Source organism: Chrysochloris asiatica, unplaced genomic scaffold (assembly GCF_000296735.1).
Source record: "Chrysochloris asiatica unplaced genomic scaffold, ChrAsi1.0 scaffold00333, whole genome shotgun sequence".
NCBI lineage: Eukaryota > Metazoa > Chordata > Mammalia > Afrosoricida > Chrysochloridae > Chrysochloris > Chrysochloris asiatica.
In genome coordinates this window covers 2,511,613-2,532,870 of record NW_006408851.1, presented here as the reverse complement: position 1 = coordinate 2,532,870, position 21,258 = coordinate 2,511,613, and the positions used below count along the sequence as shown (strand labels likewise).

The 21,258-nt window shown below is 42.5% G+C and overlaps 1 protein-coding gene across 1 annotated transcript; it reads right to left on the bottom strand.

Moving 5' to 3' along the window:
* Nucleotides 1-4,789: 4,789 nt before the first annotated feature.
* On the bottom strand, nt 4,790-18,908 carry LOC102827496 (E3 ubiquitin-protein ligase TRIM31-like). The gene is made up of 8 exons (XM_006875691.1): nt 18,492-18,908; nt 17,755-17,850; nt 16,768-16,998; nt 15,647-15,669; nt 14,852-14,967; nt 13,210-13,263; nt 5,515-5,586; nt 4,790-5,316 (listed from the first exon to the last, which is right to left on the bottom strand). The coding sequence occupies exons 1-8, from the start codon at nt 18,906-18,908 to the stop codon at nt 4,790-4,792; spliced, it is 1,536 nt and encodes a 511-aa protein (XP_006875753.1).
* Between the last annotated feature and the right edge of the window lie 2,350 nt (nt 18,909-21,258).

Genomic DNA, 21,258 nt, shown 5'->3' with positions numbered 1-21,258 from the left:
CATCTACAGATTCTTTTTACTTAGCTGATTTCCTGAAAGTCATTGAGCAGAGTGCGTCAACAAAAATCACACTGCATCAGACTTATGAAAAGGATTATGGTAGTTTGAATGTGGATGCCACTAGACTGAATCAAGATCTCTAGAATTTGTTTGTAGAAGCTGATGAGTTTACAGATGGCTGCTGATCCAGAATCACGTGGAACAAAAATTATTACACAAGACTGACTGGACTAAAAGGTGATCATGGGTAATCTTTTGGAAATACTATGGATGTTTCAGTGTTCTATTTTCCTGATATTAAAATAAATAAATAAAATTTGTATTATTTAAACAGGCTGTTATGCGTAGAAGATTGTTATTTGCGATTAGTAATACTATTTTCTTTGGCTGCTTTGGTTAATGGCACATAGTTCTACTTAACGCTTCCTTCATCCTTGACCTTTTTATCTATAGAGATCGGCTTTGTTTTTATGTTTTGGACAATTTTGCTTATGAGCTTGTATTAGTTCTAGAACTCTGCATAGTGTATACTTTCTTACAAACTAACATTTGGTAACTGAAAATATTAAATTCCCAATAAAGATCTTATGTGAAAAACAAACAAAAAAAGCAATTTGCATGTCAACAATGAAATGTAATCCATAAAGATCAATATTCTATTCATTAGTAGCTGAAATGGACTGGTATTGGCCATTTTGGATATGATCATTATTTGGTCTATTATGTCAGGAATGACTAATTGAAGAGGAATGACATGAATTCAGCATCAAAAAGAAGATTTCAAGTTCTATCTTGAAGTACAATGCTGTCTGTGATAGGATAATATCCATATGCCTACAAGGAAGACCAGTTAACATCACAATTGTTCACATTCACGCACCAACCGCAAGTCAGTGATGATGAAAATGAAGAAATCTACCAAATTCCCCAGTCTGAAATGGATCAAACATGCAATCAAGATATGGTGATAATCACTGGTGATTGGGATGCAAAATTTGGAAAGGATGCTGGAGGTCACATAAAAGACTTTTGCAAGACCTGTGAGTTAGTTCATTTCAAATATCTTTTTTCAGCAACATACTCTGGGCCTCACAAGATGGAATACACAGGAGTCAATTTGAGTACATCTGTGTGAAGAGATCATGGAGAAGCTCACTACCATCAGTTAAGGCCAGGGGACAATGGTGGAACAGACAATCAATTACTCATATGCAAGTTCAGACTGATGCTGAAGAAAAGTAAAACACTTCTATAAGAGTCAAAGTAAGACCTTGAGTAAATCCCACCTGAATTTAGGGACCATCTGAAGAACAAGTTTGATGCATTAGACACTAATGACCAAACACCAGAAAACTGTGGGATGACATCAAGAACATTATACATGAAGAAAGCAAAAGGTGATTAAAAAGACAGGAGAGAAAGAAAAGCTCAAAGGGAATGTTAGAAGAGACTCTGATACTTGCTCTGGAGTACAGAGAAGCTAAAGTGACTGGAAGAAATGAGGAAGTAAAAGAGCTGATCAGAAAGTTTCAAAGAGCAATTCAAGAAGACAAAGTTAAATAGTATACTGAAATGTGCAAACACCTGGAGTTAGAAAAATAAAAGGAAAGAAGACACTCAGCATTTCTCAAGCTGAAAGAGCTGAAGAGAAAAACGCAAGCCTTAACTTGAAATATTGAAGGATTCAATACACAAAATATTGAATGACGCTGGGACATCAAAATAAGATGGAAGAAATACACAGAGTCACTGTACCAAAAGGAATTAGTCGATGTTCAATCATTTCAAGAGGTACCATATAATGATGAACCAGTGATATTGAAGGAAAAATTTCACGCAGTACTGAAAACATTGGAGAAAAGCAAGACTCCAGGAATTGACAAAATACATACTGTAATATTTCAGCAAACTGATGCAGCACTGGAGGTGCTCACTCGTCTCAGTCAAGAAATTTGGATGACAGCTTCCTGACCAAGCAACTGGGAGAAATCCATATTTGTACCCATTCTAAAAAATGACTACCAAACGGAATGCAGAAATCATACACCAATATCATTAATATCACATGCAAGTAAAATTTTGCTGAAAATAATTCAAAAACAATTGCAGCAGTACATTGACAAGGACATGCCATGAATTCAAGTCAAATTCAGAAAGTACATGGAACAAGGGATATTATTACTGACATCAGATGAATCTTGGCTAAAAGCAGAGAATACGAGAAAGATGTTTACTCATGGCTATGCAAAGGCATTCAGCTGTGTGGATGATAACAAATTATGCATAACACTGAGAAGAACAGGTATTCCAGAACACTTAATTGTGTTCATGGGAACATGTACATAGATCAAGAGGCAGTCATTTGAACAAGGCAAGGGAATGCTGAATGGTTTGATATCAGGAAACATGTGTGCCGGGATTGTATTCTTTCACCATAATTATTCAAACTGTATGCTGAGTACATAACCAAAGAAGATGGATTATATGAAGAACATGGCATGAGGATTGGAGGAAGACTCATTAACAATCTGCAATGTACAGATGATACAACCTTGCTTGCTGGTAGCAAGGAGGACTTAAAATACTTACTGATGAAGATTAAAGACTGCAGCCTGCAGTATAGATTGCACCTCAGGAAATGAAGTAGACAAGGAGAAAGGGACAACCCCAGATCAGTGGACCAGCCCCCTGAATCTTTGTCCTTACAACTGGACCAATAAATAACATCATAATAAATGGAAATTTTTTTATAGTGTAGAAGATTTTAACTTGTTTGGATTCACAACCAGTGTTCATGGAAGCAGCAGTCAAGAAATCAAACAACATATTACATTAGACAAATCTCCAGCAGACCTCTTTAAAGTATTAAAAAGCAAAGATGTCAGTTTGAGGACTAAGGTACACCTGACCCAAGTTGTGATATTTCCAATTGCATCAGATGCATGTGAAATTCAAACAATGAATAAACCTAGAAAACTCAGTACATTTTAATTATTGAGTTGGCAAAGAATATTGCAAGTACCATGGACTGTCAGATGAACAAACAAATCTGCTTGAAGAAGTAGTCAGAATGCTCCTAAGAAGATCGGATGACAAGACTTCATCTTTCCTACTGTGGACATGTTATCAGAAGGAATTAGTCCCCTGGAGATTCATCAACTCGGAAGCATGGAGGGTCAGAGAAAAGGGGAAGACCCCCAACTTGATGAATTGGCACCATGGCAGTAACAATGGGCTCAAACAACAATTGTGAAGATGGTACAGGACTGGCAGTGTTCTATCCTTTTGTTCATAGGGTTGCTATGAGTCAGAAACAACTTGATGGCACCCAACAACAACAACCATTTATCAAGTTAGTGGGAAAATTCTTTTAATTTCATTTTTCCTGAACTTTTTGAAGGCCCTTTTATATATATATACACATACATTGTTGTTGTTAAGTGCCACGGAGTCAGTTCTCACTCATATAGACCCTTTATGGGGTTTCCAAGGCTTTAAATCTTTCAGGGAACAGAAAGCCTCATCTTTCTCCCACGGTGCAGTTGGCAGGCTTGAACTGCAGACCCTGTGGTTAACAATCCAGTGCTTAAGATATGGACCCACCATGTACATACTTAAATAATAGATTCAGAATCACAATACTAATACCGTATTTTTGTTACTAATATGATTTAAAGTTTATTAAGAACTTTTTTGTCATTAGTATATATTCCACTCTTGTTTATTATTTTGAAGTGCCGTCGAGTTGGTTCCAACCCACAGCGACCCTATATAGGGTTTCCGAGGAGCAGCTGGTGAGCTTGAACCACTGACCTTGCAGTTCAAAGCGACTTTGCAGTTCAGTGCATTAACCCACAGCGCCACACCAAGACTCCATATATCCCACTAAGGATTTACAAATTACTATGTTTTAAAGTTACTTAAAATAACATCTCTTTGAATGGTTAAGCTACCAAATATATGCAGAACTAGGTTAAAGTCTCATTTCAGTTTTGCTTTATAATAATGTAAAACATTTACATAGTTCTGAAGCCAAATATACAAAACTACACACATTCAGAGAAAATAATCACTTTCATCAGATTTTCCCCTTTCTCCTACAGGTTTTATTAGTTTTAGGGTCATCCCTCCAGTTACAAAAATAAATATAAACAAGCAATATATACATGCACTATCCCACCCCACCTTGTTTTTTCACTTGAAAATATACCCTGGAAATAATTCCATAGTAGTCTATATAGGTGTTCCTCATTCCTTTTCATAGTTTGCATAATACCACCAAACAGACAGAAAGCTATGTGGGCAGACCTGGCTAAGTTGTCCAATAAGACAAGTCCAGTGTCTCTGTCTCCAGATATTCAGAAAGGATGAGGCTTTGGGCTGAGGTCGTGTCCAGGGTTACAGGTACTACAGGGAATGAGGTGCAGGAGCAGAGAGGGGCAGCCTCAAGTCAGTGATCCAGCCCTCTGCATCTGTGTCTAAATTGGATGCAGCATGTTGCTTTCTCATCCCATATTTTGACCATCGCCTAACGGCAGACATTTCAGTTCCAGTCCAGTTGCAGTGATGCAATGAATAGCCTTCGTACAGTCTGTCCGTGTATTTGAAGTTTTCTTTTCTACCCAGGCATATGGGGCGTGGGGAGGTGTTGAGACAAAAAGAAAACTTAAAGCAGGCGCAAACCTAAAGGGTTCTAGGCAGTTTAGCGCTAACTCTACCAGCTGCAGCACATCCCAAAGTGAGAGGGTGCCGAGAAAGAGAAGAAGGCAAGCGAGGACTTGGAAGAATTCTAGGGGCTCAGAGTGATCTGAGTGCCAGAATATAGGAGTCTGAAAAAGGGGAAGATCCACCCCTGGAAGGAGGCCCGGAAGGTATAGATGTGTTTGCTAGTGATGGCGTCGTAGAAAACGACCTCCCCGCGATCATGATCCACGTGGACTCTCACTTTACGCGGACAAATGGGAAGCTCCTCCGCAGTGTCGGCCTGAGTGAGAACCTGGCACTGGGTGTCCTTAATGCGCAGTGCCCAGAAGCCAGCCAAGGGCTCTATCTGCAGGTAACCCTGGCGTGCTGCGTACTCTGAGATCACGCCTACCTCGCAGGCCCCTCCCCCAGGCCCTTGCAGCTCCGCCTCCCAGGTCTGTTGGCCAGAGGAGAGGCCAGGCAAGCCCACCACGCAGCGGAATGGGTAGAAGCACCTGGGGTCTGCTGGCTCCTCTGAGTTACTGAGAGGGCCGATGTCCAGCTTCACTGTCTTCAGATCCTGGGAAAGAATGAGGTCCGGGTGGGCTGAGGTTGCGTCCAGGGTCACGCGGGCTGTGGGAGATGGAAGAAAAAGAGGGTCAACCTTGGATCAAGGTGTCCAGTCTCCCACCTCTGAGTATCTTCAAGATGCTGCCAAAGAGAGGCTTTCCCTCATTGTCCCCAAAGAAGTCCTAAGCCCCTCTTCTTCTGAAATCAATCCCTAAATTTCCCCAATGGGCTACCCTGTAGGTGCAGAGGAGCACTACCTACTGGTGTGGATCATTTCAGGATTTAAGGCTAAGACCATGGTCTTCTTATTTCCTGTGATCTCTGATTCCCTATCTAAAATGGGATTTGGAGCGAGTATAAGAGAAACGCTGAAAGAACCCTCCCTGGTGGCATAATAGTCACTCACCAGCTGCTAATCTGGAGAAAAAGGCTAGAGATCTATCTACTCCTAAAAAGATGAAAGAAACCCTATGCGCTGTGGGTTAATGCGCTGGGTTGCAAAGTCAGTTTGAACCGCAAGGTTGGCAGTTCAAGTTCACCAGCTGCTCCTCAGAAACCCTATACAAGGTCGCTAATGGGTCAGAACCAACTCAATGGCACTTAAAAACAACAACAATGGGAGACGTTCTACTCTGTCATGGCTGTATAACGTGGAGTCGGTTCTGACTCATAGCGACCCTGTACAGGGTTTCCGAGGCTGTAAATCTTTACGAGAGCAGAATGCCTCCTCTTTCTTCTGCGGAACAGCTGATAATTTCGAACTGGTGACCTTGCAGTTCGAAGCCAAATTCATAACCACTACACTACCAGAGCTCAAACTTTTTGAGCTCCAGTCATTTTCTAAGTAGGGCCCCTCAAAGAGAAGCTTGAGTGAGGGATTGTAAGAGAAGAGGACTAGTCAGCCCGCCTTCCCTCACACATTAACTTTTACTGGAATTCAGACCTTGAGCATAGTTTATCATCATAGTTAAAAGGATCTTTATCTACCCATACAATGGCTTGGGTTGTGGCAAATCCAGTCTCTGCTAAAATACTTGGGAATAGGGTCATCTTTTCTGATTTATTACCCAGTCTCAGACTCTCATATATACTAGTTGACTTGGTTTCCTTCATGGCAACACCATAAATGTCAAGAATAGAATTATCATCTTTAGGGTTTTCTTCTGAGGCATCTCTAGGTGGATTCAAACCTCCATATGTGCAGTTAGCAGCCAAGCATAGTAATCATTTGTACCACTCAGTGACTCCTAAACCCTCTTACTGTAATACAAGCATACCTAGGAGATATTTGCAATAAGGTGAATAAAACTAGTAGAGCAATAAAATGAGTCACATGAAATTTACAGCTTCCCAATGCAAGGAGTCCTGGTGTGGCGCTGTGGGCTAATGCTTCAGACTGCAAAGTCATTTGAACTGCAAGGTCAGTAGTTCAAGGTCACCAGCTGCTCCTTGGAAACCCTATAAAGGGTCAGTATGGGTCAGAATCGACTCAATGGCACTTAACAACAACAATGTATATAAAAGTTATGTTAACATTAAACAGTAGTCTATTAAGTGTGCAATAGCTTTAAGAAAAAGTCTGAAATATTGTGGAATTACCAAAATGTCACATAGAGATAGTACTATGTACCTAGCATCAAGAGAAGATGGAAGGAATACACAGAGTCACTGTACCAAAAGGAAATGGTTGATGTTCAACCTTTTCAAGAGGTAGCATATGATCAAGAGGCAATGATTCTGAAGGAAGTCCAAGGTGCATTGAAGGAATTGGCAAAGAACAAGGATCCAGGAATTGATAGAATAAAAATTGAAATCTTTCAAGAAAGTGAGGTGGCATTGGAGGCACTCACTCATCTATGCCAAGAAATTTTGAAGACAACTATCTGGCCAACTGATTGGAAGAGAACCATATTTGTGGCCATTCCAAAGAGAGGTGACCCAACAGAATGCGGAAATCATCCGACAAAAGCTTTGATATCCCAGGTGAGTAAAGTTTTACTAAAGGTAATACAGAAATGGCTGCAAACATACAGTGACAGAGAACTTCCAGAGGTTCAAGCTAGAATTACAAGAGGAAGTAGAATGAGGGATATCGTTGCTGATGTCCAATGGATCTTGGCTGAAAGCAGAGAATACAAGATGTTTACTTGTGCTTTATTGACTATGCAATTTTGTGGATCATGACAAGCTATAGACAACATTGAGAAGTTTGAGTATTCTGGAATACTTAATTGCACTCATGAGCAATCTGTACATGGACCAAGAGGCACTTGTTCGAACAGAACGTGGGAATGCTGATTGTTTTAAAATTAAGAAAGGTGTGCGACAGAATTGTATTCTTTCACCATATGTATTCAACCTGTTTGCTGAGCAAATAATCCGAAAAGCTGGGTTATATGAAGTAAAACGTGGCATCAGGATTGGAGGAAGACTCATTAACAACCTGAGATATGCAGATGATACAACCTTGCTTACTGAAAGTGAAGAGGGCTTAAAATACTTACTGATGAAGATAAAAGACCACAGCCTTTGGTAAGGATTGCATCTCAATGTAAAGAAAACAAAAACCCTCACCACTGGACCAAGAAACAACATTTTTATCAATGGAGAAAAAATTGAAGTTGTCAAGGACTTCATTCTTCTTGCTTCAATTATCAACTCTCATGGAAGCAGCAATCAAAAAATCAGATGAAAAATCAAATTTTTTGACCCAAGCCATTTTATTTTCAATAACCTCATATGCATGCAAAAGCTGGACATTGAATAAGGAAGACCGTAGCAGAATTGATGCTTTTGAGTTATGGTGTTGGAGGAGAAAATTGAAAGTGCCATGGGCTGCCAAAAGAATAGATCTGTGTTGGAAGAAGTGCAGCCAGAGTGCTCCTTGGAGCCCAAGATGGCCAAATTTCGTTTCTCATACTTCGGACATATTGTCAGTAGGGACCAGTCACTGAAGAAGGATATCATGTTTGGTAACGTGTTAGGTCAGAGAAAAAGAGGAAGACCCCCCATTGAGATGGACTGGCAATATGGCAGCATCGATGGGCTCAAGTGTGGCAACAATTGTGAGGTTGGCCCAGGATGAGGCAGTGTTTCGTTCTGTTTTACATAGGGTCACTATGAGTTGGTACCAACTCAATGGCACCTAACAACAACAACAACACCTACTATTGGGCAATGGCTCCAAATGACTTGCTCAATGCAAGATTGCTGCAAACTTTCTTTCTTTCTTTTTAAAAACTCATTACCTGCAAAGTACAATAAACTTAAATACAATAAAATTCATTTTCCTTGCTGGGCTTGGGGGATTGGTAAAGCTAGAGTATATGGAAATGTGAGCAGAGGACAATAGTCAGGTTCATGGGATGGGTTCGGTGGATGTGATGCAGGTCACTTTACTCATCTGTGGTCCTCCACACCTGGATGAATATGAGGGGGACTTCAAAAACTTAGTGCAAAAATTGAAAGAAAGATAGTGGAAAGTTTTTGAAGCTGCTTTCCTGACTCAACTCAAAGATGGGACCTTGACTGCTCTCAGGCACCCACTCAGGGCCCCCTTCAGCTCTTCCTTCCCCATGGCTCCACTACGCTCAAGGTTCTCAACGCAGTTGAGAATTTCCAGCAAAAGGCATACTGCTTCGGGGCTGGAACAAATCTGGGGGCATTACTTTCCAAGTAGAGGACTTGCAAGAAGGACTGAGTACAGTGGAGGAGCCAGAATTTGATGTTGGCTGTTCAGTTCTGCAGCCTTTGAGGGAGGAAAAAAGAAAAGAGAGGTCAGTAGGAGCAAGCAGAAATTACCTGCCATTGACAGAAAGTTCTGCTGAGTTGTAGATACAGCAGAAGGGATAAAGGTTCAGTGTAAAGTGCACCTGAACAATCTAGGGGTAAGTTGGTTAAAGGTGTATGGTTTCCTGAAGAAAATTAGGGAGGAGTGAAGGAGATGGGTAAGATATTGCCCCTTCCTCTCCCTGTATCCCTCTATCCTATCCCCTTCCCTCCCTTCCCCATTTGCTCCTCCCCCCTCCCCCCAAACACACTCTGCCCCCACCTTCCTCCATCCCATATTGCTAATTTTAGTAACACAGGCCTCTCCCCACAGGCCTTATTCCTTGTCCCACTCTACTCAAAGCAGGACACTTGACTGCTCTCAGCCACTCACTTGGGGCCCTTTTGAACTCTTCCCTTCTTGTGGCTCCAGTATTCTCTAGGTTCTTAACATTGCCTGGCAGTTGAAGATTTCCAGCAAAAGATGTCCTGTTTCGGGGCTGGAGCAATTCTGGAGGTATTACTCTCCAAGCAGAGGGCTTGGATGCAGTTGAGGAGCCTGGATTTGATACTGGCTTTTTAGTTCTGTTGCCTTTGAGAGAGAAAAGGAAAAAAAAGAGGTCAGTAGGAAAGCAGGCAGAAATAATCCTCCATCAAGAAAAAAAACATTGTTGAGTTGTACATTCAGCAGAAGAGATAAAGGTTAGACTCAAAGTGTACCTGAACAAGGTAGAGGTAAGTTGGTCAGGGGTGTGTGATTTCCCGGAGGAGACGTGAGTTAGGAAGGAATGAAGGGGATGGAGACATTTGCCTCTTCCTCTCCCTTTATCCATCTGTTCACTCTTCTTCCTCCCCCCTTCCCTTCTACCACCCCCATAACCAACCCTCCCCACTGCATCGCAACGCAACCTCCTCCTTCCCATACTGCAGCTCTTAGTAACCTGTGCCTCTCCCACAGGCCCCATTTCCTTGCCCGACTCCACCCAAAGCAAGGATACCCTTGACTGCTCTCAGCCACTCACTTAGGGCTCCCTTGAACTCTTCCCTTCTTGTGGTTCCAGCACCCACAATGTTCTCAAAGTTGGCTCGGAGTTGAGAAACTCCAGCAAAGGACTTCCTGTTTCTGGGCTGGAGCAATTCTGGATGCATTTCTTTCCAAATGGTGGTGGTGGTGGTGGTTATAGTAGAGGGCTTAAATGGTAGAGGACTGTGTACATTTGAGCTCCCAGGATTTGGTGTTGGTTGTTTAGTTGTTTTGCTGTCTTTGAGGAAGAAGAAAAGAGCCATCAGAAGGAACAAACAGAAATAATCTTCCAATGACAGAAAGCATTGCTGAGTTATAGGTATGGCGGAAGGGATAAAGCTTAGACTCAAACTGTACCTGAACAACCTAGAGCTAAGTTGATTAGGGATGTATGAATTCCTGGGAGAGCTGTCATTTGTGAAGAAGTGAAGGAGATGGTCAAGATAACTGTCCCTTCCTCTATCCCCTACATTCCCCCCACCTCCTGCCAGGTTTCTGTCATCTGAAATCTTCAAGAACGGTGAATTTCATAGTTCCACAGCCTTCTATAAACTCTGAGTCCTTCAAATCCCTCTCCCTGTTCTTCCCTAGTCCCTTCCATCTCAGGGTGAAATGGAGAGAACACATTCCAACCAAACTCAGATCAGAGAATATGATCTTCCATGTTAGGAAGTTCCTTCTGCAGTCTAACTGGTGCCTTCGCCTCCCCAGTTTTGTCAGTTCAGGTGCATTCCCATCTGTGCTCTGGGCAGAGAGAACACAGAAAAGCCCTTTCTTCTGCCCTGTGACCGCCTGTCTGTCCTCTTCTCTAAACTGCAAGAATCTCCAGTGTCAGCAATCAGGACTCCTACCTGTAGAGGGCAACTCAGGCTCCAAGGCTGTGTTCGTTTTAGAATTGTTATTCTCTAACACATTCGCTGCAACTGGGAGAAAGAAAACTAGTTTTGGTCATGATAATCTGAAGTTGCACATTAAAAACAAAAAACAACACCCAGCCACCATCAACAAGAGCCAAGTGGTTCTTATGGGGACTGTCCTTCCACCCATGAGAAAGTGTGGAAACCTTCCAGGTTGACCTATTGACTTTTAATGCCTCCCAGGGCAAGGTCGGTGGTTCAAGTTCACCAGCTGCTCCTTGGAAAGCATATACAGGGTTGCTATGGGTTGGAATCGACTCAATGGCACTCAACAACAACAACAAAAGGGACCAAGAGGCAGTTGTTCAAACAGAACATGGGAACCCTGAATGGTGTAAAATTAAGAAAGGTGTATAACAGGGTTGTATTCTTTCACCATACTTATTCAATCTCTATGCTGAGCAAATATTCCAAGAAGATGGGTTATATGAAGAAAAATGTGACATCAGGATTGGAGGAAGACTCATTAACAACCTGCGATGTGCAGATGATACAACCTTGCTTGCTGAAAATGAAGAGGACTTAAAATATTCACTGATGAAGATCAAAGACCACAGCCTTCAGTATGGATTGCATCTCAATGTAAAGAAAACAAAAACCCTCACCACTGGACCAATAAACGTTCTTATCAATGGAGAAAACATTGAAGTTTTCAAGGACTTCATTCTTCTTGAATTAATTACCAACACTCATGGAAGCAAGCAGTCAAGAAATCAAACAACATACTGCATTAGGCAAATCTGCTGCACAAGATCTTTTTAAAGAATTGAAGAGCAAACATGTCAGCTTGAGGACTAAGGTGCGCCTGACCCAAGCCATGGTATTTTCAATAACCTCATATGCATGTGAAAGCTGGACAGTGAATAAGGAAGACCATAGAAGAATTGATGCTTTTGAGTTATGGTATTGGAGGAGAATATTGAAAGTGCCATGGGCTGCCAAAAGAACAAACAGATCTGTGTTGGAAGAAGTGCGGCCAGAGTGTTCCTTGGAGGCCAGGATGGCCAAACTTCGTGTCTCTCATACTTTGAACATATTATCAGGAGGGAACAGTTGCTGGAGAGGGATATCATGTTTGGTAAGGTGGAGGAGAAGAGAAAATGAGGAAGACCCTCAGCAAGATGGATTGGCAAAGTGGCAGTATAAATGGGCTCAAGCATAGTAACAATTGTGCGGTTGGCCCAGAACTTGGCAGTGTTTCATTCTGTTGTGCATAAGGTCGCTATGAGTCGGTACCAACTCGATGGCACCTAACAACAAGAACAAGGAGCTGGGGTGTTCAGAAATCACCAGAACACCAGTCATGGAACACAACAAGGACTTACCCCCCAACCACCAATGTCTCCTCTTATGGAAGAACTCTGTGAGATCGAACCACTCCACGCTCTCTGGCTTTGGAATGCATTATGTACTTTGTGGCTTTGGTGAAATGAGTTCTAATTCTGGTTTGTTTATGTGTTTCCACCATTTAATCCTCACATGACTTATTCTAGAGTTAGAGGGGTCTCCCTTGTCTATTGCATGTAGTGACACATACCTTGGGGAAGTTGTGTGGTTTTGAAATATTGCATGTGGGGTGCTGATCACATAAAGGGTCATTAAAAACTGGTTCTGCTAGTGTGGCCGTCTTAGGTGGCAGAACTGGCTCTAATGGGTTCTTCGGCACAGGCTACAAATATAGTGGGTCTCCATCCCACTGACCTCACACTCAGAGGGGTATCCACAGAAACCAGGTATGTGGCCTGGGGCAGGTAACCCTTCAGAGACTCAGCTGTATCCACCTCATCCTTGGCTCACTTTTCTATTTCTCTGATGAGTAAAAATATAAACTATTTTTGACAAATATGTTTGAATACTTTAAAATTTTGGAATTAGACACTGTTTTCTGGGTTGTTATTTGCAGAGTTGAACACCACAGTATTTTGAAGGTTGTGATCTTTCAGAAGCAGATTGCCAGACGTGTTTTCTGTGGCACCTCTAGGTGGGTCTGAATTACCTACCTTTTGGCGGATAGTTGAGTGTGTAAGCTATTTGAACCAACCAGAAAGTCATATAATAATAAACCTCATAAAATAATAAAATTTGTATCCTGTGCTTCTTTTTCTTAATCTCTGAGTAATAGGTGTCTGCCTATATCTGGACTGCATATAATCACTGAATGTAATTCTTCTTCTTTGCTTGTCTTAGTTTTTCCAAATGACAGGGACAGATTCAGACCCCACTTACAGTTCTTTGAGGTGTCCTCACTTGAGTCAATGAAAAATGTGCTTTTAATTCTCTTCTGATCAGGCTGGAGACTGTCTGTGGAGATAGAATAAAATGAGATGGAGAGGTGCCCAGAATTCAGACCTTCAGCCTCTAAAATGATGGAAAAATACATTCGGTTCTTTGAAGCCACACACTTGTATTTCTGTGGCAGCAGCTCTAGGAAACTAGTACAGAATTCCTAACATCTTCAAACTTTTCTTAGTTGCAAACCCAGACAGGTTCTAGAGAAATATCTGACCAAAAGCGAGAGCCCAAGCAAGTCATCCACTTCTGTGCTGTCTGATTGTTATCTCCCTGTGGTTCTGGGAGGAGGAATATCTCCCAATTTTCACTGATTTTGAATCTACTTTCTCTTTGTTGTCAGGAAGGGACAGGGCTCCAGTGTGTGCCAGGGAAGCAAAAGTCCAACCAGAGGGAGAAGGCTGGGCCCTGCCTTCCCTTTGTCCACTGTACAACCATACAGCAGAGCCCAACTACCCCCCCCACACACACACACACACATACACTGTGCTGGGCAAGGGGGAAGCCATGGGACATCAGTTCAGGCCCTCTCCTTGGTTCTCACAGGAATCGGAGAGGCTGACAAGTACAATAAGGTTAGGATCAATGCCTGAAAGGAAGCAAGGTGACATTTGAAATGTGTTGATGTTTCTGAAAAAGTCACAGCCTTGAAGATCTTATGGCGCCCAGTTGTACCCTGACACACATGGGGTTGCCATGAATCATCACCAATTCCACAGAAACTGATAGATATGAAGGCTTAAGATTATATAATAAACCAGGAGACAGAATGAGGACCTTATTCCTAAGTGTTTTAGTGGAAACTGAAATCATAACTACCCAAGCCATTGTAGCGGGTGGATGTGGAAACTTCTAATCCTCATAATCAAGGATTCAACTTCCAAATCCCAGTAAAGCTGTGGAACCCATTTAACCGCGATGGAATGGTAACTATTTGGACCTCCTGGGTACTGCAAACAGTTAACATGCTTAGCTGCTAACCAAAAGACTGGAGTTTTGAGTTCACCCAGAGGTACCTTGGAAGAAAGGTCTGGTGATCTACTTCAGAAAACCAGCCTCTGAAAACCATATGGAGCACAGTTCTATGTCAACATACATGGAGTCTGTATGAGTCATGGCTGACTCCACAGTAACTGGATTTTAAGAATGATTATTACAAGTTAGAGTTCAGCTTTCCTGGGGTAACTAATGGGAATTGTTGCTGTTTTTATGTCCCGTGGAGTCGGTTCCAACTCATAGCGACCCTGTACACAGTTTCCGAGGTTGTAAATCTTTACGGGAGCAGAAAGCCTCATCTTCCTCCTGCGGAACAGCTAGTAGTTTCAAACTGCTAACTGTGAGCTTAGCTGCTCGATTTGTAACCTTAACTAATGGGAGTTGTTGGTTGTTGGTAAATGCCATCGAGTGGAGTCAATTCCAACCCATAGCAACCCTGTATAGGATTTCCAAGGAGCAGCTGGTGAGCTTGGACCGCCGACCTTGCAGTTCAAATGGCTTTGCAGTCTGGCACAATAACCCACAACGCCACACCAGGACTCCACTAATGGGGGTAGAACTCCCGAAATACGAGTGATAGAGGAGCTATGAGCCTCTTCCTTACCTCTGCATCTCTTCAGGGCATCTGTGATGGAGTTATGTCTTGATACAGCATCATTGAGTATTTTCTCCAGATCCAGAGGAATAGGGTTTGGGTTGAGAAATTGAAATTCTTGACTCCTGAGAAGACAGAGCTGAGTTGTGTGTTGAGATCAGGGAGGACGGTGTTGGGCAGAAGGGGATCATGAGGAGGAGATGGGGATGTGAGGATGGGATCCTGTGGGTTGGGGGAGATGTCAGGGGATAGGGAGCTGGGAGTGAGGAGTTAGGGCAATGCTGTGGCCAAGGAAGAAGCAGAGTATAAGGAGATGGAGGGGTCAGGGCAGCAGAGTAATGGATCAAGGAGCCATTCATTTGAACAAAGGGTCGTAAAGGCAGTGCCAGAAAATAGGAGAATCTCTGTTGAAAACCAGAGTCCTAGTGTGGCACAGTGGGTTAATGCACTAAATCACAAAGTCAATTTGAACCACAGGTCAGCGGTTCAAGCTTATCAGCTGATCCTTGGAAACCCTATACCGGGTCGTTATGAGTCAGAACCAACTCAATAACATTTAACAACAACAACAACAATGTTGAAACCCAGGAAACTGCAGACAAAGCAGCTCTTCCACAACCAACCCACTTGCTAATATGCTCAGCTTAAGCCTTTCCTTGAAGTCATATTTGACTCCAAAGTTTCACAGAGGTACAAGTTTTCATGAGGGAGGAGTGGTATAAAACTTTTACTATTATAAATATTATGTTGAGCATTACATGTATGAATCGATAAGAAAAATGCACTTGGGACGGCCCATCATACCTGTTCAAGACATCTTTGATATCCTAGAAGAGAAAGAGAAAAGGTACAGCCTCAGCTCTAGGCCAATTGGTGGCATGAAAGAGTCAAAAGTCTGATTGGCATGAGACAAGCCAATCCCTCTCTTCTTACCCACCATGTTGGGCTCCTCCAAGATATGCCTATAGACAGGGTAATGGCTAGACTTCAAGGGGAACTCAAATGAGGGGAGGGGAAGAGGAGTGAGATTCCGAAGACAAATTTTGTCTCTAAGGCTAAAACAGGGGATCCCTGCTTGGTGTTGAGGAATGACTTTGCATGATCTTTCTTAAAAGAAAGCAATGGCTTCTTGAGCTGGTGGGAATGGAAGGTAAATTCAGGTGAGCTCTCAGATTATTCTGAGCATCTGCTATGCTCATATTGTCCATTATGGCAGCCAGGCCACCTGTGGTTGACATTTAAAATGTGGCTAGTGTGATGAGAAAATGGACTTCTAATTTTACAGAATTTTCCAAAATTTAAATTTAAATGCTGATGGAGTTAAAATACTGTTTCCATTAAACACAAGTTTACCAAATTGGTAGGATTACATTGTACTTCATCCATTGAAAACTTCTTGTTGTTCAGTAACATCGAGTTGGCTCCAACCCATAGCAGTGCTTTTCATGGAGTGGATGGTGGGTTTGAACAACTAACCTTGAGGTAAGTAGTCCAGTGTTTATCATGAAGAGTCACACCAGGACTCTTTAGTGTTTAAAGAGTTTATTGTTGTGCATAGGGGTAAGATAAATATATTTCAAAGATTTGGTATTACAGAAAAGCAATGTACAATATCTCATTTATCCTTTTAAACATTGGTTACTTTTTACACAGTGGCTTAGGTAAAATACCTTATTCAAGTTAATTTTATCTATTTCTTTTTCTCTTTGCTTTTGAATGTGGCTTCTACAAAAAATATTTAATTAGACATGTGGCTTGCAATATGCTTATAAGTTACATGTGTGGCTGGCGTCATATTTCTATTGATCACGGCTAGGCAGGAGGCAGGATGATTGGGGTGCTCTCAGGTGTTCTCCTTGTGGCCATGCTCTGATGTGTGACTAAGAATGGGTTAGTCTCTAACTCTGCCCTCAAGGGACACTCACCAAGAGCAGATCACTGGGAGACATTTGCTGCTTGGCCCTCAGGGATTCAACACATCTACCGAGAGAATTCAGCTGAGCCTCAGTGGAAGTGATGTAGTGGTTGCCCCCCTTGGCTCCCTCTTGACCAAGCCAGTTCATTTGGGACAGGAGAGCCGCCTCCTCCTCCTGTAGGACCTGCTGCAAAAGCTTGACTTCTCTGATGATCCTTTGCTTTTCATTCTCCACCTGAGCCTGGGGAAAAGGAGAGTGGACACTCAGAACATGAAAAGATGGCCATGCTATCTAATTTTTCAATATTATGAAATTAATACTTATATTCATTGCCAACACAGAACAATGATTTGTGGCAGATTTGGAAAAGGAAAGTGGAAGAGAGATAAGTGATTTTTAGCATTTATTATAAGCTTAGTTGTAGGCTAAATTATTTGTGTTTAATCCTTTTCTTCCTCCTTCAAGAACTCGAGTCTCTCAAACTCACATTTTCATAAGACTTCTCAGTATATAATCTCTTTTCACTACACAAACACATACAATAAGTAAACAAGTTGTGCAGAATTACATTGTCATTATTTTCTAACTGTAGTGTCAGTCTCTGGTTAAGGAATAGCCTGTGAGAGGCAGAAGTGGTCTTAAAATCAGCATTTCTGATGCTAAAACCAGATTCTATTTTTCCTACACCAGTATCTCCAGGTAGAAGAGACTAGAGTGGTCAACCCACTCCAGTAACCCAAGGTGCTATGACAGATAAGCCAAATGCTATGGTGGAGGAGAAGGCATGAACACATCCTAACCTACAATGCTACGAGTCTTTCTGTCCCTCCATCTGCCCCTCCTTCACTCTGTCCCACTCTGAACCACCTTATCTGACACTGGGTCTTCTTCTGAGCCTTCAGTATAATAAGATATCTTAGGGACATGGGAGGGAAGCTATTTCTGCTACAAAAGGCTATGGGACAGAGAGACGTCGCCACCTGAGCATTTTCTTACCTTGAAGTCACTGATCCTCTGTTCACCTTTTGCTTTCATTTGTACTAGTGCCTTCTCCTTTTGCTGCAAGGTCTCAAGCTGAGATTGAATTAGTACCTGTTGGGAGAGGACTATATTGGTAAGCTGTGCCTGGGAGTTGTGTTGGCCTCACAAAGCTCCTGATTTTCCATGAGGGCAGGTGAGATTGTGGCAGGAGAGAGGAGAAGCTGGGGGCTAGTAGGAACGGGGATAGACTATAGGGTATCAGTGATCTACAAGAAAAGAATGTGCCATCTGTGAATAAGTATGATTAATATTTGAACGCAGCTTTGTGGTTGATTAAGGGTTTCCCTCATTTGTCCTATCAGACCACCTTAGAGAGGTAAGTTCTATTCTGTTCTATTTGCCCCATTTGAAAGGTGAGACAACTGAGTCTCACAGAGACCAAGTGACTCCTTGAACGTCTTATAGAAAACTCAGCCACTTGGATTTGTTCACAAACCTTATAATTCAAAATTCTATGCTTTTCCATTCTCTATTATGCCTTGATTTCAAGTTTTCAGACATTTGAACCAAATGATATGCTAGAAAGAATGAGACTCCCAGAGCGTCCACCCTGCCTGACTCTGAACTAGCCATTTAAGGTAAGGGGTGGGTGCCAAGTGGTGCAAACCCAGAAAAATAAGGTAACCATTACCCTGTGCTCATTGAACTTCTGATCAGGTGAGAGAGACAGACAATAGACTCTGAGTGCTTACCTGATACTTTGGGGCAGCTTCTTCTACCAAGTTGATTTTGTGTAATTTGTGTTCCTTGGATTGATAACACACCATACAGAGAAGCTTCCCATCATTTTCACAGAAGTAATGGAGCTTCTCTTGGTGCTTTAGACACCTCAGTTCTTGTCTTTCTGGTTGCTTCTCAAAAGGTCTTATAGTTTGGATTTTTTCCACCAGATTCATCAACAGCCAGTTGGGCATCAGCATGTCCTTCCTCACAGATTTCTTGCAGAGGGGACATATGAGCAAACCGTCTGATGGTCCTACATTCTTAATGATGCATCCATGGCAGAAATTGTGACCGCAGTCGATGGTGACAGGGTCTTGCAGAATATCTGAGCAGATGGGGCAGATCATTTCCTCCTGCAACCTAATGAGATCCTGTGAACTGGCCATGATGGAGCGGGAGGGCTGCTTCCAGTCTATAGCAGGTCTGCCTGTAGGTTTCTCTGAACAGCAGGGAGCTCCTTAGTGCACACTGGTTCTAGTAAGGGGGAAGGAAATAGAGGTGAAGGTGGTTAAAGAGTCTACCAATTAGATGAAGGAGTGGGGGCCTGGAAGGTCAACAAGAGAGAGAGAAAGATAAATTAATAAAGAAGAGTAAGAGTTAGAATGCAGAGGATATTTTAAAGAGTAAGCTCAGATAGGCAATCCTACCTTACTATCTCTTGAGAACAAATGGATAATGTGATAAAGATTTGCTACTTATAAAGTGGGGCAAGTTGTCCTGAACCTTGGACATAATTAAAGGTATGCTTGTAAGGCAATTCACTGAGTGCTAAAGGGTAGGCACACGAAAGTCCAATGGGCACAGGAATTCTTGGAAGTTTCACCAGGAAATGGAGACACCGGGTGAGGCCTCTGCACATCACACATATGGTTAATAAGCTGGTTCTGAAGCCATAGCTTGAGACATGTCTTGTCTGCAGAGTTCAAACCTTGGGAAGCACATAAAAAGGAAACACCAGTTGCTATAAAGTAGATTCTGGCTTGTGATAACCCCATGTATGTCAGAATTAAAAATGTCTCCCCAATATAGGGTTTTCAATGATTGAAATTTGGAAGTGATCACCAAGCCTTTCTTCTGAGACATTTCTGGGTGGATTTGAACAACGAACATTTTGGTTAGCTTATAAGTGTATTAACCCTTTACACTACACAGGGACTCCATATGCAGAGGAAGCAAGGGTTGTTTCTTAACTTCAGGTACTTTGGTTCCTCTCTTGAAGAGTTTTCTGAAAATAGGAACTATATCATCTACCTTGGGGCATTTCTAGTCACTATGGACAAGCAGGGAAGTCCTGGTGTGGCGCTGTGGGTTAATGTGCTAGACTGCACAGTTGGTTTGAACTGCCAGGTTGGTGGTTCAAGCTCACCAGTTGCTCCTTGGAAACCCTCTAGAGGGTCGCTATGGGTCAGAACCAACTTGATGGCTCTTAACAACAATAACAACATGGACAAGCAGGAGTCCTGGTGTGACGCTGTGGGTTAATGCGCCAGACTGCAAAGTCATTTGAACTGCAAGATCAGTGGTTCAAGCTCACCAGCTGCTCCTTGGAAACCATATACAGGGTCTCTATGGGTCGGAACCGACTCAACAGCACATAACAATAACAACAACAACAACATGGACAAGCAACCACGCCTTCTCCTGAACAGATTCCTGACCCAGTGGGAGAAAAAAGAATCTTCCTATCTGTAAGGCTAGTCTCCTGATTTGTAAATGGTTCTTGACCCTGGTAGGTCTTTCCTTCCCCTTGTCCAGGAATGGAGGGATGGGAACGGGAGTGGCACCAATCACTGCTACTCCTGGTAGGTCATTTGCAAAATTTTTGCTTCCTGTCCCTGTGACTGTATGCTCTTCTGGTGTAGAGCTCTTACTTCCAAATGGGGGAATACTCCCACCTGAAGACACAACAGTCATCCCATTGAAATGGAAGTTAAAAATGGCCCCTGCCCAAGTTAGGCTTCTGAGACCTCTGACCTCCAGGCAAAATGAGATTTACTGGATTTGGTGGTGTGATTGATCCTGATTGCCAAGGGGAAATCAGATTGATATTACATAAGAGAGGTCAAGAAAAATACACCCAGAATCCAGGAAAGTCCTCAGGATGTTTCTCGGTGTTGTCATGCCGTGTGATAAAAGTCAATGGTAAGCTACAGCAACCAAATACTAACATGACAATTAACGGTCCAGACCCTTCAGAACTGAAGGTTTGGGTCACCCCACCAGGAAAAGAACCACAACCAGCTGATGTGCTTGCTGAGGGCAAAGGGAATATTCAATGGGTGGTAGAAGAAGGTAGGTTTTTACCTCGGGTACTTTGCTTCCTGACTTTGAAGAGTTTGATGATATTACCCACCTCTAGGTGTTTCCAGTCACTATGGAGAAGCAACCACTCCTCTCATACAAATTCCTAATCCAGTGGGAGAAATAAGAAACTTCTTTTCTGTAAGGCTAGTCTCTTGATTTATAAATTGTTCTAGACCCTGGTGTAAGGATCCTTACTTCCTCTTGCACCTGAATCAATCTGTTCTTTGTTGCTTTCCTATACGTCTTAAATATGACGGTGGCGACTCCATGCCCACTCTTTGTTTTTTTCTAGAAAAACACATGTTTGTGTGAGAGTTGGAAATGTAAAGGTAGACTTTTGTAGCAAGGAAAGGAGTGATTAACTTTTCAGTCTAGGAGCGGAGGTCCCTGGGACCATCAAGATAGAAAAGCGGAATGCGGGACCCTACCCAG